Below are 27,801 nucleotides of genomic sequence, written 5' to 3'. Positions count from 1 at the left end.
AGTAACTTATCTTGCACAAAAAAAACCTTCTTCCCTTGGAGATGTTCCCCTTGCGTTGTGTGTGTGTATGTGTGTTTTTTAAATAAAAATACACGTGAGTATCGATTCTCTGTTTTGTAAAACACTTTTTTCATTAATATTAACAACTAGCATAGATATCCCGAAAAATTTGAGTCATAGGAAAACCCTAAAAAAATATCTTAGTGACCCCTGAAGATTGAACTTTCTTTATGATCTACGGACACACCCTCAAACCCACGGTTCCAATTCTTGAAATGCAGAGCTAATCCCTCTTTTTCTTTAGTAGAGAAAAGGAAACGTATTCAACACCAGAAAAAGATTGCAGGGTGCAGCGACCGAAACGTTATATCAATAACACTTAAAATCAAACTAAACTCCGATTAATCAAAATAATACAACCATTCACATCTCATCTCAAAAATTCAGAATTACAAATGAATATATTTTTATGGTGAAAATCTTGGATTGTTTTCTTTTCTCGTTCACTTTTATTTTGCCAACGATACGAGGGGCGTGCAATAAGTAATGCCCCTGACCCACTTCCCATAGCAGTAGAGCAACAAAACTTGGCACAGTTATTAGTCTTTCTCTACATAGGAACCACCCAGAGTTATGCATTTCTCCCATCGTTTGATGCAGCTCTGGAGACCATTTTTGTAGAACACCCCAGGTTGGTCGTCCAACCACAACGTGACTTCAGAAATCAAGGCTGCATCATCTGGGAATCGCTTTCCTTTCAAAAACAACTTCATGGCTAGGAAGAAGTGAAAGTCAGTGGGTGCAAGGTCAAGAGAGTAGGGAGGATGGGGTTGGATTTCATAACCACACGCCCGTGCTTCTGATCTGGCGACATGTGAGTTGTGGACCGGAGCATTGTCCTGCAGGAGGAGGGTACCTTTGCTGATCTTGCTCCGCCTCTTGATTTTGATAGCTTCCCTTAATTTCCTCAAAAGTGAAGCATAATAGGCTCCTGTAATTGTTGTACCCTTTGCCAGGAAATCTGTCATCACTACTCCGTCCTCGTCCCAGAAAACTGTGAGCATGACCTTGCCAGCGGTGGGCTGCACCCTTGCCTTCTTTGGAGGTGGTGAGTCCAAGTGCTTCCACTGGATTGACTGGGCTTTGGTCTCTGAATCATAGTGATGGACCCAGGTTTCATCCTGTGTAATCAGTCTTTTGAAAAAATTTGACTCATCTTCTTGGCACATCACCAAATTCATCCTCAAGCACTCAACACGTTCTCGCTTCTGAAATAGTGTGAGCAACCTGGGAATCCATCTGGCAGACACCTTATGCATATGCAAATGGTCATGAATGATAGTTTCCACAAACCCTGCACTAATCTTGACATCTTGGGCTATTTGGCGAATAGTAATGTGTCGATCTTCCAAAATGGTAGCCTCAACTTGATAGACAGATGCCTCATCAATGGCAGAAGAGGGGGGGGGCGACTAGGTCTGTGAGCTGTTTCCACAGACTCCCGGCCATGTTTGAATTCACGATGCCAACGTTTTACAAGGTTATATGATGGGGCATTATCACAATACGTTTCTTTCATTTCATCAAAAGTCTCCTGTAGTGTGCGTCCTTTCAAATACAAAAACCAGATTACTGCTCGACATTCAACAGGCTCCATTTCACACTTGACTCAGTTCAAACACCTGTAAAACAGAAACCACAATTAGTTCAGAGCTGTAATTTGCCACATAACCTGTAGAGATATTAATCATTGCACATGCAAAATTTCAGCTAGATCAGACAACTGGAAGTGGGTCAGAGGCATTACTTATTGCACGCCCCTCGTAACAGTGATGTCCCATTATAACCTGTGAAAGTGAAAAAGAACATATCCTTAACCTTCGTTGTACTTTTTAATTTGAAATTCAGTTTCGTTATACAAGGACTGATGTAGTGCACGATGGAACGGTAGACATTTACATTAGTCATACGTTCTGCTTTTGAAGGACCCATGGTTGTGCTAGAAAATGTTGACGTCGGTACACGGACAATAGGAGGAAGTTTGTTAGAATTTGATGAAGAAATGATTCCAGAGTGTATCTCACATTCTGGTCAGAAACAAGGCAAATGCGAAGTTATTTTATTGACGTCAATTGCTACGTAAACAAGAGGAGCTGCGAAAGATAAATCGATAAACAGAGAGAGAGAGAGAGAGAGAGAGAGCGAGGGAGAGCGAGGGAGAGGAAGAGGAACAGAGAGAGAGAGACTTACAATGTATTGGGGGATTTTGCAGAGATATCCCGAAAAATCGAGTCATAGGAAAACCCTAAAAAAATATCTTAGTGACCCCTGAAGATTGAACTTTCTTTATGATCTACGGACACACCCTCAAACATACGCCATAATCATGTTGACACACCGGTTCCCATCAGATCACCAAAGTTAAGCAACGTTGAGCCTGGTCATTACTAAAATGGGTGACCAATTTGGGAAGTCCAGGTGCTGTATGTAGCAGGACGTCAACACCTCCCTGCAAAAAGTTGCAAAAACCTAACGTCGTCAGCTCCCCTAACGGGGATATACATACGACTGGGGACTGCTTGTGAATTTCATACTTCCATAACACTTCCTCCTTCAGAGGAAGCTAGTTAAACCCCAATAGGATTGGTGCTGACTGCACGCACACGCCCTTAAACCCACGGTTCGAATTCTTGAAATGCAGAGCTAACCCCTCTGGGCTCATGACGAAAGTATGTCTATAATGAAGAGTTTATCAGAGTCTTTAAATAATGTGCAAGATAGGGATAGAGAGCAGAGAGGAAAGTCTTACATATCTTACAGTGTGCTTGTGTGGAGCGTGCACGTGTTGTTGGTGGCATTTGCAGCTGCCAGCCCAGGTTTACAAAAAAGGGAGATTAATTTACTGCATGACGCTTTTTATATGTCAACATTTTCTAGCACAACCATGGGTCCTTCTAAAGCAGAACGTATGACTAATGTAAACGTATGACTAATGTAAACGCCACCGTTCCATTGTGCACTACGTCAGTCCTTGTATAACGAGACTGAATTTCAAATTAGAAAGTACAACGAAGGTTTGTAATGTTATGACCCTTTAGGCTGTGATCATAGCGTAGTATCTGTTAACTGTGGCAAGCGGGGTCAATGGTCAAAACATTATTATTATTGTTATTGTATTCTTGTTAATTGATTTGAGCGACAGATGGTCGTTGGATCAGTTATTATGATTAGGAGAATAAACAATTAAATTGTGGGAGAAATAATTGACGTGTGAATCGCAAAAGGAATGCGAAAATAGAAAATATATGTAAACATTATTTTGGGGTTTTGAATAAACAAATAACTAGTTGTGGATTAGATTGGTATGAGACACGTAATTAGGTGGCGTAAGAGAACACGTGATGTAGTTAGTTTTACACGTCAATATCGTGTCCTCATACAACATACATACGATTTATACATTTATTATCTGTCTGTGAAAGAACAATATCTTACATCCACTAGATAACACATGACACGTTTTAATATATCATCTCCTTTAATATAAACCAATATACAACAGGTTAAGGATATGTTTTCTTTCGCTTTCACGGGTTATATCGTTGGCAAAATAAAAGTGAACGAGAAAAGAAAACAATCTGAGATTTTCACCATAAAAATATATTCATTTGTAATTCTGGATTTTTGAGATGAGATGTGAATGGTTGTATTATTTTGATTAATCGGAGAATTATTTTCATTTTAAGTGTTATATAGTGACCCCCTGAAGATTGAACTTTCTTTATATTCTGCAGACCCACCCTCAAACCCACGGTTTGAATTCTTGAAATGCAGAGCTAACCCCTCTTTTCCTTTGTAGAGAATAGGAAACATGTATTCAACACCCGAAGAAGGTTGTAGGGTATAGTGACCGAAACGTTGTGCTAATAACACCCAAAATGAGAATGATTGTCCGATTAATCAAAATAATGCAAACATTTATTCATTTGATTTTTTTATCACTTTTTCGAAGGACTGTGGATCTCAAAACATACAAAAAATGTGAGGCTTTACTTTATGAAGGAGCTTCGTATATGTTGTTATAAGCACATGCGTTTTAGATTTAACATGCATTTACTCAAATTACACACACGTATACACTTTTAAATACTCACCAGCAACCTGCCCTTGGCGGAATTCCCGTTTCAGCCAACAGGCGGCATTGTCTACTCCGTTATCTTCTTTCTATCTCTCTCTTCCCATTCGAACGGCTCATGTGAGTGGTACACTTTTTGTCTCAACAAGGCGGCATCTCCGTTTCAAGATAAAATGAATGTATATTCTTTCACAAGGTAAGAAAGAATATACGTGTTTATCTTAGCAAACTCTCGCACACACAATAAACTTTTAACGTAAACTTTAATGAACTCTTGTGATTACACACAAGCATCCAGACACACGTGTGCACAAAGAATGCATATACGCAATGAACACTTTCAATCTCACGCATACATGTTCGTGCACATACACACGTGTGCATAGAACGCTCTCTTAACGTTCTTGCTTTCTTAAATATGTGTATATGTAACTCAATTCTTACGTTCTCCTTTTTGACGTCATCTTCTTAAATGTAATTGGAAAACACGCTCTTCATTTATTATTTAATTAATTGGAATGAGTATCATTTATTCATTTATTCATTTATTTATTGTAGACTATTATTCTCATCTTTCTTAGTTGCTGTTTCACGAGGTTTTGGTCAACTATTCCTCTGGCCTTCGTCAGGTGGTAACCGCGACGGGATAGGAACTCCGAATCTCCTGACTTGCATCCTCAGCAATTACTGCCTTCCATAGTTGTTGTCACCTCACCACGTTTTGGCCAACTAAGCCTCTGGCCGGTTTTGGGTAGGATCGAAACCGCTATCCATCCACTAAATAATATATACCATTTGGTACGTACCCGACCATGGAAGATCATATAATGAATAAACGTGGATTTATAAGATCAAAAAATCCAACCTTGATCGCCCTTCAAAGCCCGTGGCGCAGTGAATAGAGACGTTGAATCTCTACGGTCCCAGGTGAGCATTGTCTGAAGATAGTGGTTTCAATCCTACCCAAAGCCGGCCAGAGGCTTACTTGACCAAAAACGTGGTGAGACAACAACAACTATGGAAGGTGGTAGTTGCTGAGAATGCAGTTCGGAGATTCAGAGTTCATATCCTGTCGCGGTAACCACCTGATGAAGGCCAGAGGAATAGTTGACTGAAACGTCATGAAGCAACACTTGAAAGATGGGGATAATAGTCTGCAATAAATATTATTATTGATTTCTTATTCTATACAATCTACAAATAACGACCTTCAAGTAACTGAACACGCATCCTATAACTGATAACCTCACTGCCAAACCGTAATCCAAGACTCTCCTGCATGTAACAATAGGATTAATGGTTAAAGAAAATTTCCAAAGACTTACGGTTGATCGAAACTACTTCCAGGCCGTGTGGAACTGCTGGCAGACGTATGACCAGAGTAAGTAGATCTGTGGAGTTTTTCCCTGCGGAGATAAGCTCGGAGACTGAGATCATATTTGTGGCGAGTATTCTTCTTGATCAGTGTATTGTAGGCCTCTGTCATCCGGATAAACTTCTCGTGTGTCTGGGGCTGATTGGGGTTGAGGTCAGGGTGAAGCTGTTTAGATTTTTTGACATACGCTGCTCGTATCTGTTCTGGTGTTGCGTTAAAATCAACGTCGAGTACGTCGTAGTGAGTTTTCCTTTTTTTCATGGCACACCTTAAAAGAAAAATGAAACAAAACTAGAGAACTTTGCTGAAAATAATGTATCCTTTTTAGGTTCTTGTCTAGAATTCTCCCAATATTAAAAACAAAAATAAAGAAAAAAATGTCTCTATGATGTTCATAACTGTAACAAAAAGAAAATATCATATTCCAAAAATCAAGTAAATTGGTCGCATAATTTTATTTTTAAATAAGAAAATCAAATTTGATGAATAACCGAGAACAACCGCCTTGGTCACCATTTTAAAAACAAAGCCAAGAAACAAAGGGAATTAACTCAACAATAAGTCAAACTTGCAAGATTAATGTTGTAATGTCTACGAATTCCCATTATTTGCTTAAAAATGATTTTCTTTATAATAATAAGACTACTTGATCAATTTACATGATTTTGTGAATATGATATTTTCATTTCATCATGGGTACATACATTATAGAAATTTTTCTTTATTTTTGTTTTTCAATTTACAGGATTTTTACTATCTCATTTTATAGAGATTTCATGAGAAGGGGAGATAATTACTTTAAAAACAGTCATTTTACTGTAGGTATCCTAACTCATCACTAGGGCTAGGACAACAGCATATTCTTTTCATTGTTTTAACTCTCGAGTGTGTATCCGTTGATATCTTATATACTTTTACAAAGAGTGATGTGGTTCTCGGTTGATTAACTGTGTCTATGTCGGATATATATTCAAGAGTCAAAACAATGAAAAGAATATGCTGTTGTCATAGCGCTACTAATCACAGAAAACATATGCCACACACTGGATAAGGCAAGTGAAACTAGGTGACATGAGTTACCATATTCAAGGTCTGGCATGAAGATCTCGGGAAAATTAATTCATATAGTTTTACTAGCCGAATATTTAATATAATAACATCCCGCTTAGCCAAAAGAAAAATTCAGATCATTCTTGAAGGCTGAATATCTAAACATCACGTTAACGTGGGTGTGACACAGGGGTTGTTAATTGCATTTTCATAAACAACCTGCGTGATTCAATCATGTCTGAAATGGGTATATTTTTTTAATTTATTTTTTGTTTACTTGCCTCCCCACGAGAGCAAAATTAGACAGAACGTCAGTTTTTAATGGGGGGGGGGAACCAACTTCCCAAAAAGGGGCACTCTGGTTAGTAACAAAAATAAAAAAAAATCTGTCAGTCATGAAGAATTTCTCCTCTATTAACCGACACCAAAACAGTGAAGAAAAAAGTAAAGTGCACTATCAGAACAGATACTACACACGATTCTAGACATACGGGCAAAGCGAACACTCTCACAAACCCAAGGCAATGGCTGAATCCTTAGAAAATGACCCTCAGTCTATATGGTTGAAGGAGATGGTTACATTTAATGCTACCAACACATAGATTATTAATTACTAGCAGGGCTATCTGGCATTGCCCGGGGCAAAAATCAATCCCTCTCTCTTCCTTTTTCTTCGCTCAGCCCATTCCTTTCTCTGGACATACACACACATAAATAACTCGAGTTAACATAAGGGAAATAACACTGAAAAAAAAAAAAAAAAAAAATCAACGTTACATCCCCTCACATAACATTAAAATAAAATTTTAAGGCCTTTTGGCTAGAAACAAAGTGTAGTATCTGTTCTGCTGATACTACACTTCACCTTTTCTGTTCTCATTCAGTGGAGGAGAAATTCTTCATGACTGAGACAATTCTTATTTTTGTTCTTATCCAGAGTGCCCCCTTTTGGGGAGCTGAATTTCCTTCACATTAAAAACCAACCTCGTGTCTAACTCTGCCCTCGTGGGGAGGCAAGTAACCAGTAACTTTAAATGATACAAATGCCATTTGACCTGGAAAGTCAATTTTTTCTTTTTTTAATTTTAGATATTATGCATTTGGGGTTATGCCAATCAAAAAAATTTTAGGTACTTTGTAGATACTTGCTGTGTATTTTTCGAGTTTTATCTTGACATAAAAGCAGGCACTTGCTCTACTAGATAAGAAACCTTCCCAACCACTGATACTTGTAACTGATAGTACCCTTACCAAGAGTCCAATGTTAAAACTCCTTCGTCTAACATTTACTAGCGACATGAATAGGAATAAATATGTAAAAGATACTGCCAAGTCTGCTGCAAAGAAAACAATAATTTATTAAACCAAATAAAAAGAATTTATAAACTAATAACATGTCATGGAAATGTTGATCACTCAAAAACTATTTTGACCTTCAACAAATTTTTCAATGTCAAGAAAAAGGTTATATAAGATATGGGACTTCAATGACTACAATATGGACCAAGTAGCAAATCGGATCGCTGCATATATAACTCTTGTTTTTATCGCCTATTTGATTTACTTTTAAGTATCAGATTTTTCTGTAACATTCTGTATTTACTAAAAGAATACCCATCCTAGGACAAAGAAAATTAATTCCCTTAACTGAATAATTTTGCACCACTTCTACGTCCTCTTATAAAGATTAAAACCAATATATATATATATATATATATATATATATAGTAATTTATAAAATATATATGGTGATTAAGCTACACTGAATATTCTGCGTTTCATCCACTATAGGTAGGATTCGTCAGGCTTATGCGCAAATTCTGTGGTTGTTTCTTGTTTTTATATATGTTGAGGATTTTTAGTTAGCCAATCAGCTTTCTAGTATCCACCGCGCCCCTTCCTATCAGCCAATGGGCATGCATTTTATCGAACAAAGGATCTGTTTTAGAACTAGGTTAGTGGTTTAAGGTAGACGTTTTCCTTTTTTTTTTTCTTTTTTTTTTATATATATAAATATACCTATGTGTATACACATACGTGCACATATATCTAACTAGTATTGAGCACTTTTGAAGTAAATACTTAAAGTTTACGCATAAATCTATACTTTCGTATATTAAATTTATGTGAGTAAATGAAGTAGTTATATATATATATATATATATATATATATAATAAACTTTATGTCTAGAATTCTTATTCCAATTTTGATCAAAATCTATTGCATGATTTTTATTCTAGAAAAATAACTAAAATTTAAGGTTTAAGCTTAAAGGGTCTTAAGAAGAAATTCAAATTCAGGGGTTCTTGCTTCGTTAGTGATCGGATTGAATTAGGTCATTTAATGCTGTATATAAGATTTAAATTTTTTTGATACTTTCAGAGTCGATTTTTGCTGGGTATAAAGAGTTATTTGGGCAGTGCTTTGGTATAGTTTGTTATTCGATGGCATTTATATTTTATAGTAAAGATTTGCTCTTTTCAGGAAATTTAGAATGGTTTTAGGGGTTTTTTTTTTGAAGAGTGCTTTTAAGCTTGTGGCCTTGGGTAGTGAACTGAATTTTTTGGACAAAGTCAAAAAAGAAAAAAATGGTGAAGCGAAATTCTAGGGAAGAATTTAGCTTGGGAGGAAGGTGATATAATGGACTGATCCAACACCCCTCAAATGAATGGACTGTTACGTCTATAAAAAGACAAGCAAACTCTCCTCACGTGGGAGACAGAATTTAGTACTAAGCTGTCAATGGACGCTTAGAAATGTGTGTACCTTTTTACCTAAATAAACCCTTTCTGTACAACCCCAGTAATGACTTGTTATTCATAATAATCTACGATATAACAGGTTCATGGCCTTGTAGTAGTGTTGACAAATTTGTCGGAAGTCATAGCAGTCAAGTAAAAAGTGTTTCATTGTATAAGGTTTGTGACATGGTATACATTTGGGAGGTTCTTCACTTTTTAGTATGTGGGGGTGAGTTATGAACCGTAAAAAGGTTGATTTTGTCTCAAATTCATGCACGTGCGATTTACTTTCTTTTATTTATATCTAGTTGCGTTGCATACTGTATAAACCTTGTGAGTGACATCATAGCAACAGTTTTTTTTTCTTTTTTTACACAGGAATCACCACTTACCAAGGCCCACAGGCCACTCGAGGATAGGGGTTAAAGAGTGTACAGTGGTCAAAAGGGCAATATATTAATTAGAAGTGTAAATTTGGTAAATCTGATTACTTAAATTGGGAACGGCTCATCAAGAATTTGTTTACGTTGGACTTGAAGAGTTGAAGAAATAACGATCATCCTTTGTCCAGCTTACTGAAACAGTCGCAAATTTTGGTCTTTTGTCGTCGACCGCCGTTCTCTGCCCTGAAAAAGCTAGCTGGGCAGAAGGAGTCCTTTCATTCCAGCTGATTAGCAAATATGATTTTACGAGATCCAGAAGAAAGAGAGGGATAACATAAATAAACCTGTGAACCAAAAAAAGGAAGTTGTTGTTTCTTTGATGGTAAGATTTTGTTGCAGATTCGCGCATGTGCATTCCTATAAATGAATAAATGTTGTCTACCTTACCTATTTCAGAAAAATCTACGAGACGTTATTGGATCCACATACTCAGTTAGTGAGGCAGAGGTTTTTTTTTTGTTTTTGTTTTTTTTACATAGACATCACCACATTATCAAGGCCAAGAGGCCACTCAAGGATAAGGGTTAAAGAGTGTACAGTAGAAATTGGACAATATAGTAATTATTAGTAATGAAAATTTGGTAAATTTGATAACTTATATGGAACGGCTCATCAAGAACTTATTTACGTTAACTTGAAGACAACCATATTGTAGTCAGCCGGAAAGCAGGAAAACGGAAGACAATTCCACAGGCGTGCAGTTCTAAGAAAGAAGCTCTGTTCATGGAATCTACGTTTAGGTTTAAGCACAGATAAAGAGTGGGGGGAATTATTGATAGTGTTTTCAGCTTGTGAAAGTTTGGCGAGGGGGGACCATAGATTGAAGCTCAGTCGAACACTTTCCATGAAAATAACGATACATCAGAGACAAACTCGCAACATCTCTTCTGTGAGATAGAGGTTGCAAGGAAGCGAAAAGGACATCTCCTACAAGGCTACAAAGTCTATTTTGAACTCTATCAAGGCAGGACAAGTCCTTTCTAGCAGCTCCTGCCCAGATGTGGCAACAGTACTCCATCCTTGGACGTACCTGGCTCTTATATAGTTTGTCACAATAGAGATGCCCGGACTAAAGACAAAGATCATCATCATCATCTTGTGAACAACATCTGTTGGCAAGCATTGGATAGATTTAAGAAACTGACTCCCAAACTAATCTATCTCTGGCCAGGTCCTTATTTCTCCCTCTTCCACATAAATTAATTTTTACCACTTTTTCCCATGTTTTCCATGGTCTTCATGTGTGGATTAAACTTAATACATCAACTCTTTCCCAATCTGCTCAGCAGAAAACTCTCATCCATTCTTTCAATGCGACCATACCATCAAAGTCTCCTGTTCCGCACACATCTCGCTATACTGTACATATTTAATCTTCCTCTGAGAAGACTGTCTTTAAGATACATGCTGCACATCAATTGTATCATTCTCATAGCAATCCGCTCCATGCAACGCATGTCCTCAACCATCACTGGCCAGTTTTCACTTCCATACATCATCACACTGCGTACACGTGTGATTTGACTCTTCCCTTTGTCAACAGTGGTAATGCTCTGCTAGATTGTAATGACAGGTTCTCTGAACATACTATATCCAGTTATTACTCTTGCAATCATGCTAGTACCTGCTCCACTTTGTGCTCCAATGGTATCACCAAGATAACAAAAATTCTGAAAAACTACAATAGCTTTGCCATCCAAATACACTCTACCAATTAGCCAATCAGCAAAATCTCACCCCTTCACCTCAATAAATTAACATTTATGCTGATAACAAGGTTTACTCTTCTAGATCAGCCGTATTCTATCTATACCTATGCATATTAACAAGGTTACCTCTTGAAGGATGTGACTCTTTGTTATGCACAGGCGGTCATTTACTATATATAGAGGCTGTTGCAAACTGCACTTGCAAAATGAGCTATTTTACATATTAGGGCACTCTGTGGTCTATCGGAGGGGCCGGTTCAACCCATCCTGGGTGAATGCTGCCAAAAGTCAAAAAACAAATAAGAGGGGGGGGGGTCATTTCCCAATCTACATCATTGGAACAGTCCATTGGAAAGGGGGACGGCACTGATACACATGGTTTTAGTGCTATTGCAGACGTTTCCGGAACATTGCTGTATATATTATAGGTTGTTTTGGGAACATTGGCTCTGGAATTTTACCCCAGAATTAAGGATTAAAGACGTGTTGCATGGAGAGAATTATAGGAAAATGATGCGATAAATGTGTGATGCAAGTCTTAACTACAGGCATCGTTTTGATGACCTCAGAGGAAAATTAAATATAGGGAGATGTGTGTAGAACTATTCATCGATTATTTCTAATCATACGAAAACAATCAAATCATTTTAAATCGTTTCGAGCTATGTATAGTCATATATAACTTAACCACCCAGGTGATATTAGTCGGTTTCCATAGAATTCAAAAAGGGACAATTCACTCCTGCTGGTAAGAAGAAAGACACTTGTGCGCCCTCTATGTAGACATTCCTGACTAACTCAACAAGCAGCAAAATCCCACCCCTTCACTGTTAAGGTTCCTAGATGCCGGAAAGCCTTCTACTCTAATAGTTTCTTCCCTTGGACTTGTTTTCTGTTTTCCCTGACTGTACTAACTTGCAGAAGTTTAAATGTAATGTGAACAAACTTGCTACTCAACTTTTCACATTCGTCTGTTAGTAACTGCTTATGTTACACATCGTATTATTATTATTATTAAATTATTATTATTATTAAATTGTTATTATTATTATTATTAAATTGTTATTATTATTATTAAATTATTATTATTATTAAATTATTATTATTATTAAATTATTATTATTATTATTATTAAATTGTTATTATTATTATTAAATTATTATTATTATTAAATTGTTATTATTATTATGCCTTGTTTGAAGTGAAAGAGTAAAAAAAGGCAAAATGTGTGTGTGTGTGTGTGTGTGTGTGTGTGTGTGTTTGTACGTCTTGCAAAATCTTCAACACATGCAATGGATCCTCACGAGATTGGTATCATTTTGAAATTCGATCTTTCGGACAACAAATATCGAAAAATTAGCCAAAAACATTCATTCTTTCACCCTCCACTGGGCAGTTTTGTACAAGGAGGGGTCGTTTTTTTTTTCGTTGACATTTTCGCAAGTCATCGTCTCCGTTGGATTGACTATGCTTAATTTCAACGCTCTCTACTTCCGCTTGCGCCATGAACGCATTGGCCAAGACGTTACTTTTTTTTTCCTCCTTCACTGCCTGCCCACTACCACTTTTCCTTTTAACAAAGCTTCTCTCCACCCAAACTACCTACTGTTGTCTTGATTTTTATCTCCCCCCCCCCCCCAACTACCACTTTTTTTATTTTTCCCCCGGTGTTCCCTATTACACCACATACACACACCTGGGCAATGCGCGGGGGGGTGGGGAGGGATGGGGGGATGGGGGGGAGGGGGGGCACGAATATAAAAATAGATAAAAGATGACGGATTCATAACTTAGATTAATGCATTGAAAACCAAGTTTCTATCTTTACATCATCAATGCTCTAATCCTCATCTGGCATCAATTGAAATGAATGACTCTCGCCTTAGGGAGGCTCCATGTTTTGACAAGCTCCTAGTAATGGAACACATGCATCAAATCTGTTGCCAAGGTCGCTGGAAAAATAGTGGGATCCTTCTATCAATCCAGTAGATATCTCACTGCTGATGCAATTCTCTACCTATATAAGAGCCAGCTATGTCCAAGGATGGAGTACTGTTGCCATATCTGGGAAGGAGCTGCCAGAAAAACTTATCCTGCCTTGATAGAGTTCAAAATAGACTTCTTAGCCTAATAGCAGATGCTCTTTTCTCTTCTCTGCAACCTGCTTCTCACAGAAGAGACGTTGTGAGTCTGTCTCTGCTTTATCATTATTTTCATGACAAGTGCTTGTCTGAGCTCCAATCTATGGTCCCACCTCGCCAAACGTTCGCAAGAAACACTCATCTAGCTGAAAAGACTATCAATAATTTCCCCTACTCTTTATCTGTGCCTAAACCGAAATATAAATTCCATGAACAAAGTTTCTTTCTTAGAACTGCATGCCTGTGGAACTGTTTTCCATTTTCCTGTTTTCCAGCTGACTACAATATGGTCATCTTCAAGTCCAACATAAACAAATTCTTGATGAGCTGTCCCTTTAAGTAATCCAATTTACCAAATTTCCACTACTAACAATTACTACGATATTCTTCCATTAACTAATGTACACTCTTTAACCATTATCCTCGAATGGTCTCTGAGCCTTGATAAGTGGTGATGCCTATGTAAAAAAAAAAAAAAAAAAAGGAGAGAGAAACCAAGAGTAGAAAGTTTACTTTCAGCAGCCTCACACCTCTCACTTCCCTTATTTTGTCCTTTTGTTCTTGCATTCCATGAGCAATGTTTCTGAGAAAGGGGGAAGAATTGCTGCTTTCTAGGTTGGGATCTATTCATTGGTTAGTTTTTAACTTTGAAGTGGTATTTTTTTTTTTGTTAATTCCTAACAGCAAGTGGCTTCATACTTTGTCTGGAGAGATTTCCATACAAAAAAAAAAAAAAAAAAAAAAAACATTCCAAGAGCTCGATATACTCTTAATTAATTTTGTTGGCTAATTAACATTGTTAACAGTTAATTAGTTATTATCGATCTGTCTATCTATTTATCTATCTATTCAATGATATTCTTAAAATAGTTTATATTGGGAGTTATTTATTGTTTATAGAATAAAGTGTAGCAATGGGTTTTAGCTGAGGATGTTTACATAAATTAGCTAGGTTAAATATAAACAAAATAACGTTGGGCAGGCAGACGTGGAAAGGTCACACGTTAGTGATATGTGTGCTTTCTGAATGATGATGTAACGGAACTGAGGTCAAGAGGTCGGGAAGTTTAGAGTCAGAGAGTTGGAGTTTAGTCACGAGAGTGAATAGACATACTTCAAGCCAAGAAGCAAGGCTGTGAAGAATAAGCATGTAGACGAAATGCAGACTCCAGTGAAGACCATTTGAGACAACTGAAATAAATTCATATTTTAAAAATATAAAGTCTTGTTCTGTGGTTATACAAAAGAAGGACGAACAGAGGTCTCAATCAATTATGGTTGGTCATTTCATGTTTCACCACGGAGCGCAGCAGTGAAGATAGAACTCTTGAAGAAAGAAAATGTATGAAGCATATATTATTCTTTTTATAACAAATGATACCTTGTGTAAATATGAACTGTAATGTATACCCATGTGATAACTCTCTGATACAACATGACTCAGTTGATATGTCGATATCTCTATACAACATGACATATTTTAATATCTTACTCTCTACACAAAAATTTGACATTGTTCATCGTTACTTACCGTGCCGTTGTGTGTAAACTGCAACATCTTGTATAACAAAAAAAATGACGAGATGCCCGATATGCTGGGGATAGGGTTGTGAGCATCTTCAGTCCGCTACATTCTGAAAAAGGGTAAGAATAAATTTGATAGCAAAACAACATAAAATTTGGCATGCATGTTATGAATGGGGATGTTGGCATATCATCTATATATTAATAGGATATGTGTGTGTTATTTATTTTGCGTGTTACGCACTTACATCCAAGTGACTGTCGTTTAATTGTTATGAATCTTGAAATAAATAATTTTATCAAGAATTCTTCATAATTTTTTTTATTTCGGTTTCAGTTATAGTTGATGGCACTTAAGTCATCTATATTTTTATAAATAATTTTACCAAAAATTCTTCATGAGTTTTGGTTTCGGAACTCAAGTTATATATATATTTTTTTTTATTCATAAATTTTGGTTTGGGTTTTGGTTTCAATTCGAGCTGATACACCCAAGTTGTATGGATAGATGTTTTTGTTTTTTTTTAAATCAGAACTTTAAAAATCAACAGAACATTAACTCTATAATAATATATACAAAATCTGCAAAAATTAAAATATCACATTTAAGCATACTTTACAACTGGGATATGCCGGGTATCCCTGCTGGCTTAGATAAATACTTTTGCAGTTTTAACAAAAGAGCTACAATAATATCAGGCTGTCTCCATTTACGCTGAACATCTACAGAATGCCAACATCAATATATTACATATGAATGAGTCCCCTGTGGAATTTTCACCGGTCCCGCTAGTAACTATTAATGTATTGCAGAAAATTATGCCCAAAAACGAATGTGTGTATATTTGTGTGTGTACATGAATGATAGAAACTAGTGGAAAAGATGAGGATATTCACAGTTCACTTGACGTAGCAGGGCTTTATATTGCGAGTGAGACAGTCACATTTGCGAGTGATTTTTCAAAGTGCTGACTAGAAATAATGAAAAGCTTATCTTTTGGCGATTGCATTTCTTTAACCGACAATCTTTCAAAGCTCACTACTGAGCGAAAAATATCTTTTCAACTTTTTTTTTTTAATAAAACGAACAAAGTTAAATTATTTAAACAATAAAAGTTTAATAGAACAACATAATCTTTTTTTAACGAAGGCTGTTTAAAAAAAACACCTGAAAAAATTAGAATGTTTATACCTTCATGTATCAACATAAAATTTGTTGTATATTTAGAATAACACCTATTTAAAATATACAGAAAAAAACTTTATGATGTACATAATCGTAACAGAACGAACATGTTACATTCCAAAAATCATGTTGGTTTGGCTAGTAACTTTTTTATTTGGCTAGTAAACGAAAATATTTAGTTGTCAAAGGTCAACAAAAGATAAATTTTTCCATTTTGCGTAGACATTTTATTTACAAGGAGGCAACACATCAATGCCTCCGTTCAGTCTCGAAAGACAAAGGATACCCCCTGTAGGGGAAGCTGCGCATGTAATTGTGTGTCAAGGATTTTGCAATCCCCAACCACACCTCTCCTGAATCAATGCTGCTTGAGTCCAGTGATAAGAAGTTCAGGACGACTGGAAACAATACCAAGATAAGCAGAGAGCACATACCACACCTAGAAGTCCCAAATGATCACCTATCTAGTACTGGGGTAGGCATATTGTTGCTTAACTTCGGTAATCTGACAGGAACCGTTGTGCCAAACGTGATTATGCCGTATAAAAAGGCAACAAAAAAAATGATACAAATTACACCGTTTAGTCTGAGTCTGATATTACTTGAGTTTGTGTGTCACAAACAGAATATATCTCCATCTTTATTTACCTGGGTTCAAAGTTATTCTTTAGTTGGGGCCTGCCAACATCTGTCTCCACGAGAGAACTCACATAACAGAATTAAAAGGAATGAGGTAACTCCACCTGAAAAAGAAAAGGAGTTACTGCCCTTTGACCGAGTTCTATTGCGACCAATGTAATAGATTCAGGCCAGTTCACCAAAAAATGACATCATTCATGAGGTCCTAGCAAGCAAGATCTGTCAAAAAGTTAGAGCTTTTTAGAAAAACATTAGAAAACTTTAAAAACTTGCATTGAAAAAAAGAAAAATAAGATACACAATTTATACTGAAACTAAATTTATTCAATATTAATTAAAAAAAAAAAAAAAAATGCTAAAACAAAACAAATAAATAAAACTTATAGAATATGCTGTTGGATAATTTAATCAAAAATGGGTTGCTAAAAAATGATATTCTCCATAAATACCAAAAACTACTTAATTAATGAATTTTGGGTTATTATTTAGAATTTGAATTAAAAATAATAAAAAGTACAGAAAATAAAGATAAATCTTTATGATATACATACCAGTCATGGAACAAAGATGTCATATTCCAAAAATTATGTATATTGATTAAGTTTTCTTCTTTTTTTTTAATATCTTATTACGGGAGAAGGAAGCTACCATGTCTCTTAGATTTTATGTTCCAATTCAAGAGCCGACAACTACGGATTTCGTAAAGATGGCTATTACAAAGGTCACGGGACTATTCAATAGGAGGTCCTACTAAAAGCACTACTAAAACCAAGTTTCTACCTACCCCCCCACCCTATTTTTTTAATTAAGGCCTGAAAAAAATAAATCGTCAGATTCCACAGGAGCGCTACTAAAAGCAGTAAATATGGTTATAAATATGATTATAGTTATATATTATATATTTATTTAAATCAGTTTTTTTTTTTTTAACTCAATGGGGTCAAATTACATTTATTTGTAAAGAAAGTATGTTAAAATATGTTAAAACAAAAAAAGAAATTTCTAAACCTTGTGTATGTTTTGAATAGCAGCAGTGGCTTCTAATATCAGACTAAGATAGGAAGGCCACGAAATAGGTAAGCAGACAAATTTTTTGAAACCGAAAGTCAGAAACCAGATGGACGGTTTAAACGCCCAAGCAAGCTGATCTAAGTTTTATAATTATATAAATTATATAAAAGGAACTTTGCCTATGTGTGTGTGTGTGTGTGTATGTGTAAGTTCATTCCTTATGGACTCAAAAACGGCTGGGTCGATTTTTATGAAATTTAACACTAATGTCCTTTATGTGCTTGGCAGTGTTCTTAGTAAGGTTTTGTATCAGAATGTTTTTGATAAGTATCAAAAATCAAAATAATCTGATGAAAGAAGGAACAAGCGATTTTGACCAAAGTTAACACCTTACACAGCCTAACATCACAAGTGCATTTGAGAAGTTTTATTACCACACAAGCAGAAAAGCCCAACATATAAAATCAACAGTTGGTTTTTTGATATGACAGAGGGTGCATTCGAAATTAATATTTCTGTTTAAAGCAAAATTTAACCATGATAGCTGACTTTTTCATCTTAAATGAACACCATAATCACTGCATAAGCAGTAAGGCCAAGCATATAAAATCAACAGTAGGTTCTTTGATATGACAAGGGCGCGTTTGAAATGAATGTTTCTGTTTAGAGCACAACTGAAGCATGATACTTGACTTTTTCATATTAAACTTTAATTCAAGCCGTTATACAAAAATAATTTTATAAAATCACAGTAGGTTCTCTACAGTGCAATGTAGAGTATAATGTATTGTGAACTAAGTCACTGTGAGAGGCTTGTGAAGCTTCCTCCAGGTGTAATCGATATGATTGAAAAATGGGCGAGTCCAATGACAATAAAAATATGGGAGTGTGAAACATTCGTTGCTCATCATTCAATCCCGGGCAACGTTGTAAATGAAAATATTTATGAAAATATTTATGAAAATATTTGTTATAAAATTTCATTTTTCTCAATCTTTGCATTTACAAAGATTTTTCGGTGTTTTGTTAATACGTGTAATTCTAAATATACAACAAATTTTATGTTGATACTTGAAGGTATAAACATTTTAATTTTTTTTTTTTTTTTTATACAAGGCAGTCACCACTTATATCAAGGCCCAGAAGCCACTCGGGCATAAGGGTTATTGCGTGTACAGTACGTTAATGTTGAGATTTGATAAAGTACGTTAATGTTGAAATTTGATAAAAAAATATCTGAAGAAATTCAGAACATATATCTGAACTTCTTCAGTTATTTTTTTAACAGCCTTCGTTAAAAAAAAAAAAAGAGTATATTGTTCTATTAAACTTTTGTTGTTTAAATAATTTAACTTTCTCCGTTTTATTTTTTAAAAAAAAGTTGAAAAGATAATTTTCACTCAGAAGGGAGCTTTTGGTGATTGTCAGTGAAAGAAATACAATCGCAAAAAGATGATCGTTTTATTATTTCTAGTCGCCACTTTGAAAAACATTCGCAATGTAGCTCGGATAAAACTGTCCAAATTGTTTGGAAAAAATAAATCACTAAACTCAGTATTAAGTTATCATTTGACTTTTTTTCTTTTCTTCTTTTTTTTTACAGTTATTATCAAGGCCCTGAGGCCACTCGGGGATAAGGATTATTGAGTGTACAGTAATCAATGAGATAATAACATAGTAGTCGTTATTAATGGACATTTGGTAGATTGGATTACTTAAGGGGGCGGTTCATCAAGAATTTGTTTATGTTGGACTTGAAGACAACCAAGTTGTAGTCAGCTGGGAAGCATGCAAACGGAACAGAATTCCACAGGCGTGCAGTTCTAAGAAAGCTTTGTTTGTGGAATCTACATTTTGATTTAGGCACAGTTAAAGAGTGGGGAAAGTTATTGACAGTGGTTTCAGCTAGACGGGTGTTTTTCGAAAAAGATTGGCGGCGGGGGGGGGGGCAGAGATTGGAGCTGTTCAAGTTATCGTCCTTATTATTAATAATATATTGGTAATCTTGATAAACTAGATTTATTGGTTATAAATTCATTTATCATGAGCAGAAAAAGTCACATATAATTACTTTAAAATAAAACCTATGATGGTTAGTTAAGTCCTTGAGACCAATAAAATTATTTACTAGCCAATTACCTTGTAATTAATATTTGGAAAAAAAGTAATGGATACTCATTACTTTTTCTTTCCTCCTTTGGCAGTGTGTCAGAAATTGCAAGACTTGAAATGCAAACTTTTATTGGTTGATGAAGTAATGCCATGTTTTATTACAGCCTTTTTGATTGGTGGATTTACATTTGAACACCACGCTGGGCAGTGTTCAAACTGCTAACTTCACTTTGTGTATTTATCTCAGGAAGGCGAGACATAGTTTAGTGTTTCTCCTTCCCTGCTGCTTTTTTTTTTATACGCGCTCTGTTACACAACACAGCAAAAAGTGACAATCAAATAAGGAGGGAAAGTAAAAGTGAAATGAAAGATTATCAAGCAACACAAAGACTATATATATATATATATATATATATATATATATATATAGTCCTGGTCAAAATCACAAGACCACTTTAGAAAGTAAGCGGTTACGCATAATATCGAATTTTTAATCAAAGAAATGGTTGAAACCATTGCCAAAAGGGACAATATGATGGGGGGGGGGAATGAAATCTACTTCATTCGAAACCTTAACCCTGATCTAATAATTATTTTTGAAAAAAAACATTTTCACCTGGTCCAAATGATAAGATCAATGATAATTTACTTAACAAAAGGCACTTATAAATTACTAAAAGGGGTCTCAGTATTTAGTATAGCCTTCATTTTTACGAATTACTTCAAAAATTGAACACCTCTGTTCGCCATCCATCCCCAAAGTATTCAAACTGCTAACTTCACTTTGTGTATTTATCTCAGGAAGGCAAGACGTAGTTTAGTGTTTCTCCTTCCCATATCCATGGAGTCGTTTATTTAAGGGCGATTGACGCCCTTTCTCTGTGAGACTATTTTACCTAACCAATTAAGTTTCATTAAATGATCTTATATTGTCTCCTTATATCAGCTAATGAGGTTGATATCATAATTATCTATTGAGTGGAAACATTTGTTTTCTTTTAACTGGAGTCATAACTAAATGAATCCATGACCAAGAACATTCAACTCTACCCAGTAGAAATTTAACTAACACTTCTTTCGAAGTCAACTAACAGACTCAACAGAGATGCGAAATGTTATAATGATATTGCAATCAAGAAGAACACGACTTGTTTTCCTCATACCAAGTAAGTTTGCATTTCTTTACATGACAATTTCTTCTCCGCCGAGTTCTAAGCAATGTGAGATTAAATTTCTCACAGCTTTACATGCAGTGACTTAGTCCACAATACATTGTAATCTACATTGCACTGTAGAGAACCTACTGGTGATTTCATAAAATTATTTTTATATGTAATGACTTTAATTAAAGTTTAAAATGCGGAAAGTCAAATATCATGCTTCAATTGTGCTTTAAACAGAAACATTCATTTCGAATGTGCCCCTCTGTTGATTTTACATGTCTGGACTTATTGCCTGTGCAGTGATAATGGCTTGAATGAAAGTTTAAAATGAAAATGTCAATATCATGTTTCGGTAATTGTACAGTTTAATCAAGACATTAAAAAAAATGAAAATATTAAAGAAAATTGTATTGTACATACTCATTATGGAATTAAGTTTTCATACAAAAATTTTTTACTTAATTGGATCAAGTAGTTTTTTTTTTTGTTTTTTTTTTACAGCGGAAAAACAAATTTTAATGAGACCGATCATATTGGCGCCATTTGCCTGGAACAAAGAGGGGATGCCTTTAAACAAAAAAGATTAAAAAAGGACAGACAAACTTTGAAACAAAAAAAAACTAAAATATTTACCTAGGTATTTTTTTGTTCCTGTTTCAAAATAATTTCATCAAATTTTGACAAACTTTAAGCGGTGATTGGAGTTATCTGCCCTGGCGCCCCCCCCCTCCTCATCCGCGAAAAACAAGATGGTCACAGCACGATTGATCTCATTAAAAGTTTGATTTTCCTCTGTAAAAAAAATAAACTTCTTAATCAAATTAAGTGATTTTTTTTTTTTGTATAAAAAACTTTATTCCATAACAAGTACGTACAATATAACTTTTTGGTACTTCACGGGGAACGTGGACCCTGCGTAAACGGTTTGTTTTGTTTAATGACTGCTCTCTAAAAGCGCATGCACAAAAGGTTTTCTTTGGTTTATTTAATCACGAAAACTTTTTTAAAGTACTAATTTAGGAAAAAAAAAAAGACCAAAAGCATTATTTGAATATGTATGAAAAAATAAATGTAACAAATATAAATATTTAGTGGAGAAAATATAATAATAAAAATAAGGCAAATGTATATTTCAGCGGCGTAAATTATTTGATAGACAAAAATTTATAAAAATTATTTATTTTTATATAAAACACATTATTAGACCCTAAGGCTGAAATAAAACCCGAAAAAAATTAATTTTTATTATTTTTTTCAATATTTTTTAATGTACAACAAATAAGGCTGCCATCTTGTTTTGAAATTTTGGCCTTTCTAAGGCTTGCCAGACTGGCCTTTTTGAGACCAAATTTGGCCCTTTTTTTTACGCTGCTGCATGGAACCATGATTTTGGCCGAACGGGTTTTTTTTGGGGGGGGGGGTCTAAATGTGCACTTCAAGTGTGTAAATTATTGTTAAGACATTGGTGGACACTTTTTTTTTTTTTTTTATTGCCATTCTTTTTTTTCCAAATTATGATTTTTTTTTTTTGTTTTAAACATGGACGCCAAAAATCATGGTCCCATGAAAATACTTCCCCCCTCCCCAAATAAACAAACAAAAAAAAAAAGATAATAATTTGGGGAAAAAAAGAATGGCAATATAAAAAAAAAAAAAAAATTATGGCCACCAATGTCTCAACAATAATGTACGCACTTGAAGTGAAAAAACAAAAAAAAACAAAAACGGCGACTAAAATCATAGTTCCATGCAAGAGCGTAAAAAAGGGCAAAAAAAAAGTTGGTACTTACTTCACTGAAGTACCAACTTTTTTTCCAATATTTTCATTCTTTTAATGTTTTGAAACTGTATAAGTACCCCTGGTTCAACTGTGCTTTAAACAGAAACATTGATTTCGCCCGCGCCCCTGTCATATCAAAGAACGTACGGCTTGTGTGGTAATAAAACTTCTCAAATCCACTTATGAGATTATGTTCTGTAACATGTTAACTTTGGTCAGAATATCCTGTTCCTTCTTTCATCCATATTATTTTGATTATCGATTATTGATACTTATCGAAGACATTCTGATACAAAACCAATCCAAGAACACTGCCAGGCATATATAGTACCTTCGTGTGAAATTTCATAAAAATCGACCCAGTCGTTTTCGAGTCTGTAGGGAATGAACTCACAGACAAAATTCCGATTATGTAATGCCAGAAGATAGAGAAGAGAAGAGATAGACATTTCAAAGTATTTGTTTTTATTTTGTTCGTCGGTGTTATTTCAGAGATCAACCACGAACTGAAATCCAATTTTAGACAAGGAAAACGCAAAAGACTATTAAGATTTAAACTTAAACGTAAATTAAATAATAATTGAGTTAAAACTTGTTAATATTCTTTTTAATTACATAAAAACAAATTAAATTAGACTGACCTCACCGGAACGGACTTTCTCGAAGTGCATCACAACACCGTTAAAAGGTGACTTGCTTGATTGTCTCCCTTGACGAAAGAAGCACGGTGAGTTACTTCCCTTGAATTTTTATACGTTTCACACTAATAATCATTGCTAATAAAATCTAGTTGTAATCATTTAAACCAACGCATTTCAGGTGAAAACATTTGAAAGTATCATAAGCATAGGTGGCCCTAAGTGCGACCATATCCGTGTCAGGTGAAAACCTAGCCTCCATGTGAAAATGCTTCGATTACCAATCAGATCTTCCTTTTTTTAGGTTTTCCATAAATAATAAATAGGCATGAAAAAAAAAATATGCGAAACTTTTGAGCACGTTTTAATTTTTTTATATATATTTTACAGATTGATTTAAACCTAAAACATTAAATCTGGTTTGGTAATCGGAACATTTTCACATTGAGGATAGGTTCTCACCTAACACCGGTAGGTCGCAGTTAGGCTCGTCTATGCTTCTGAATTGTCTAAAGTATTTACGTGTCGTGGCAAAATCGGTATAAATTACGAAAAATGATCCAGTAGAAAAATAATAACAAGTAGAAATAGAATTAATCGAATTATCAAGTTTTATTGTATGCTTTAATATGGAAGAGCTGCACGACCAATTCTATATGACAAACTGACTTATCTCCCTTGACTTAAATGGCGTTCAATAGTCCGCCATTTTTAAACGAGACAGCAATTCGGAATAACAACTTATTGTTCTAAAGGGAGGCAACTCTATTCTACTAAAGTAGTTGGAAAAAAATCATTTTTTTTTTCTTTCAATTACTGGAATGTTTGTTTAAGAAAAAATACAATATCCTCGCATGTTACATTTTTTTTTGTTATCAATTTTATAAAACTTTGTTACATTAAATAAAGTAGTTGCAAAAAGAAAAAAAAGTCTTACAATTATTAGTACAATAGAGTTATGTCCCTTAGAAGAATGGTTTCTCATTCTGAATTATCAACGGAACACAATTGTGGATGATTTTTTTTTTTTTTTTTTTTTTTTTTTGTTAAAAATAGATCTAGCACATCTTCTGGACCATTTTTCTTGATTTTTTAAATTTATATAAACGTCACTATAACATGTAAATACGTAATGATGTTTTCACTTGAAATGCATTGGTTTAAAAGATTAGAACAATCAGTTGTTATTCCAAATTGCTAAACAAACACCATGCGGAAGAGTCGTGCGACCAATTCAGTATGACAAACTGACTTGTCTCCCTTGACTTAACTTAATTGACAAATTATGAGTCTGGCATTTTTAACAGAACGTTATGTACAGCCTGGGTCTTTGACTAAGATTAACTTGTAGTTTTTGGGGATTTTTTTTTTTTTTTTTTTTTTTTACATCACCACTTATCAAGGCTCAGAGGCCACTCGAGGATAAGGGTTAAAGAGTGTACAGTAGTAAAATTGGACAATATAGTAATAGTTAGTTATGGAAATTCGGTAAATTTGGGAACTTAAGTGGAACGGCTCATCAACAACTTGTTTACGTTGGACTTGAAGACGAACATATTGTAATCAGCTGGAATGCAGGCAAACGGAAGAGAGTTCCACAGGCGTGCAGTTCTAAAAAAGAAGCTTTGTTCATGGAATCTACGTTTAAGTTTAGGCACAGATAAAGAGCTGGGGGGATCATTGATAGTGTTTTCAGCTATTATTTGTTCAGTATACTCCTAAGCTTTATCCCCTCCATTGAAGAGAGGATGAGTTTGTTGCCTATCACCTCAAATACTGACATCATTATGCGAATTATTTTTCTTCCAAAATTTGGGAGCTGAATTTTCTCCACATTTAAAACCGACCTTATGTGTAATTTTGCCCTCATGGGAAGGCAAGAAAAATAGATATTTTATCTAGTCTATTTAGCTAAGATGAAAATTTAGTATCTTTTCGGACCTTAGAGGTCATCATCTCACTGAAGCATTACATCTTTTTCATCGAGACCTTCTTTTACTTTCCTCACCAATAGGGCAAATTTAGACACAAGGTTTATTATGTGAGACTAGTGGTGGTGATGGGGGGGGGGAGAGCTTTGCCCGGACGCAAAATACGCTTAAATATGATATTTTGATTTGTCCACATATCCTATATATTATTATAGAGTCGTGACTTCAAAAGTAAAAAAGAAAATGTATTTGGGTGCCATCAGCTAGAATCAAAACCGAAAGTAAAATTGTAGCATTTTAAAGCTGGTGACGTTACCACTTTGACACATATATGAACTGATTAAAAATTAAAAATTAAAAATAAACTAAGATGGATGTATCAAAATGTTGCGCAAGCCTTTTCAAGTCTCACACAAAAACACACATTCACATTTCAAGCTATATTACTTGTCATATACATACGCGCACACAAACATACGCGCCCACGTCCACACACGTACATATATTCACGTTAGCGTACATACACTCACATTAATGTGTATATACACCCCCCTTCCCACCATCATCTGGGGGGGAAGTGAAAACTAAAAATAACGATCCCGCGATGACCTCATTTAGCGTCTTCCTGTCAATCAAACATCTTTTACTAGCTTTATAAGCCTTAACTTAACAGCTAATCAATTACTCTCACTCGTGGTTGAGACCGTTAAGTAGCTGGCATCGGTTTCCACCTCCGCATCAAGGCTTCCGGGTTCAATCCCTCATCCCGACCAAAACTATTTTATTTTATTTTACACCTTTAAACACTCGGGCAACGTTTTTTTTTTTTTATTACTTCGCTTATTCTTTAGTTTACCCCTCTCTCATACACAGGTTTATATATGCCATTTTTTTCCGTTTTGGTTTTGGGTTTTTATTTTTACATCGTCTTTTTTATAATATTTAAGCAGGGTTATTAATTACCCCCCCCCCCTCCATACACACACCTACAAACACCCGGGCAACGCCGGGTACCCCCCCCCCGCTAGTCTATATATAAAAGTGAGAACGTGTGTTTGTGAAGACAACCCGACCTATATACTCAACGAATTTTGTATTTACCGACTTGAAACTTGGTATATAGGGTATTCAGACATGTGAAAAATATTTTAATTAGTTTTCATCCAGAAAAAAGGGCTGCTAAGGGATAAACATTGAAAAATTAATACATAGAAGTAATTGGATTTTTATTAGTTTGCTAACTGTTTCATGAATGTGCATGCATGAATCATTCACATTATAGATTCTTTATGTTAAGAATAAGTATGTTTGAAAACACTTTTTAATGATCGTATCAAGCTATCCTGATGGTCAAGAGTGTCTTTAGGTTTTGGTTTTGATCTCAGCTTGAGTATTTTTCTTCTTTTTTTTAATTGTCTTATCAATTTGTTCAAGCTGGGAATGGGGCATCCTACCCGATGCCAAACAGTCACCTACTAACTCAGATATTCCAACCGAGAGATCTTTTTAGTATTCTGACCGTTCCTTTAAGTGCAATTGTTTGTTGCCTCACTTTCACGAAAAACACTAGTCCAGCTGAAACCACAATCAATAATTTCCCCCCCCCCACTCGTTATCTGTGCCTACATGTAAACGTAGATTCCATGAACAAAGTTTCTTTCTTAGAACCACACGCCTGTGGAACTCTGTCCCGTCTTCCTGCTTTCCAACTGACTACAATATGGTCATCTTCAAGTCCAACATAAACAATGATGATGAGCCGTCCCCTAAAGTAATCCAATTTACCAAATTTCCACTACTAACAATTACTACGATATTGTCCCATTGACTACCATACACTCGTTAACCCTTATTCTCGAGTGGCCTCCGGGCCTTGATTAATGGTGACTCCTTTGTAATATATAAAAAAAATTTCTCTTACACTTGGTTCACCGGGTATAGTTGCCAGGCAGGTAGTTTTTAAAATTCTTTTTTTATGAGTCCAGTTCGTCCTAGTGCATATGCTTATGACTGTATATGGTTTTAAAAAAATGCGTGATTTAACTTTCCCATCGCCCAACAGAGGCACAAGGAAGGCTAGTATAAAGCAGACGTTAACTTTTGTCGTGGATTTTGGCTCAAACTTTTTATTGAAAACAAAAAAAATCTGACTTTTCATGTATTCAGGATGGATTCGTTTTTGGTCCCCAACGAGCCAGAAAACAGTGGCCGGTTTACCATTA

General features: G+C 35.2%; 1 protein-coding gene and 1 pseudogene across 3 annotated transcripts in view; one reads left to right on the top strand and one right to left on the bottom strand.

The window, feature by feature from the left end:
* The window catches only part of LOC145255812 (dnaJ-like protein 60), a 111,987-nt gene extending 88,217 nt beyond the window's left edge, over window positions 1–23,770 (bottom strand). The window contains exons 1-4 of one of the 3 annotated variants that reach the window (XM_080114510.1): window positions 23,652–23,761; window positions 16,954–17,048; window positions 15,127–15,229; window positions 5,461–5,778 (exon numbers count right to left, since the gene is read on the bottom strand). In XM_080114510.1, coding sequence (XP_079970636.1) covers window positions 5,461–5,778; window positions 15,127–15,212 — 404 coding nt within the window. In that variant the 5' untranslated portion in view covers window positions 15,213–15,229; window positions 16,954–17,048; window positions 23,652–23,761. Of the gene's footprint in view, window positions 1–5,460; window positions 5,779–15,126; window positions 15,230–16,953; window positions 17,049–17,495; window positions 17,519–23,651 lie in introns of those variants that run through there. The other 2 variants (XM_080114512.1, XM_080114509.1) reach the window with 2 other exon arrangements.
* LOC145256023 (5S ribosomal RNA) lies at window positions 2,372–2,490 on the top strand (annotated as a pseudogene).
* Window positions 23,771–27,801: the final 4,031 nt, after the last annotated feature.

This window comes from Euprymna scolopes, chromosome 31 (genome assembly GCF_053919585.1).
Source record: "Euprymna scolopes isolate OS-2025 chromosome 31, ASM5391958v1, whole genome shotgun sequence".
NCBI lineage: Eukaryota > Metazoa > Mollusca > Cephalopoda > Sepiida > Sepiolidae > Euprymna > Euprymna scolopes.
This window is presented reverse-complemented; position numbering and strand designations above follow the sequence as displayed.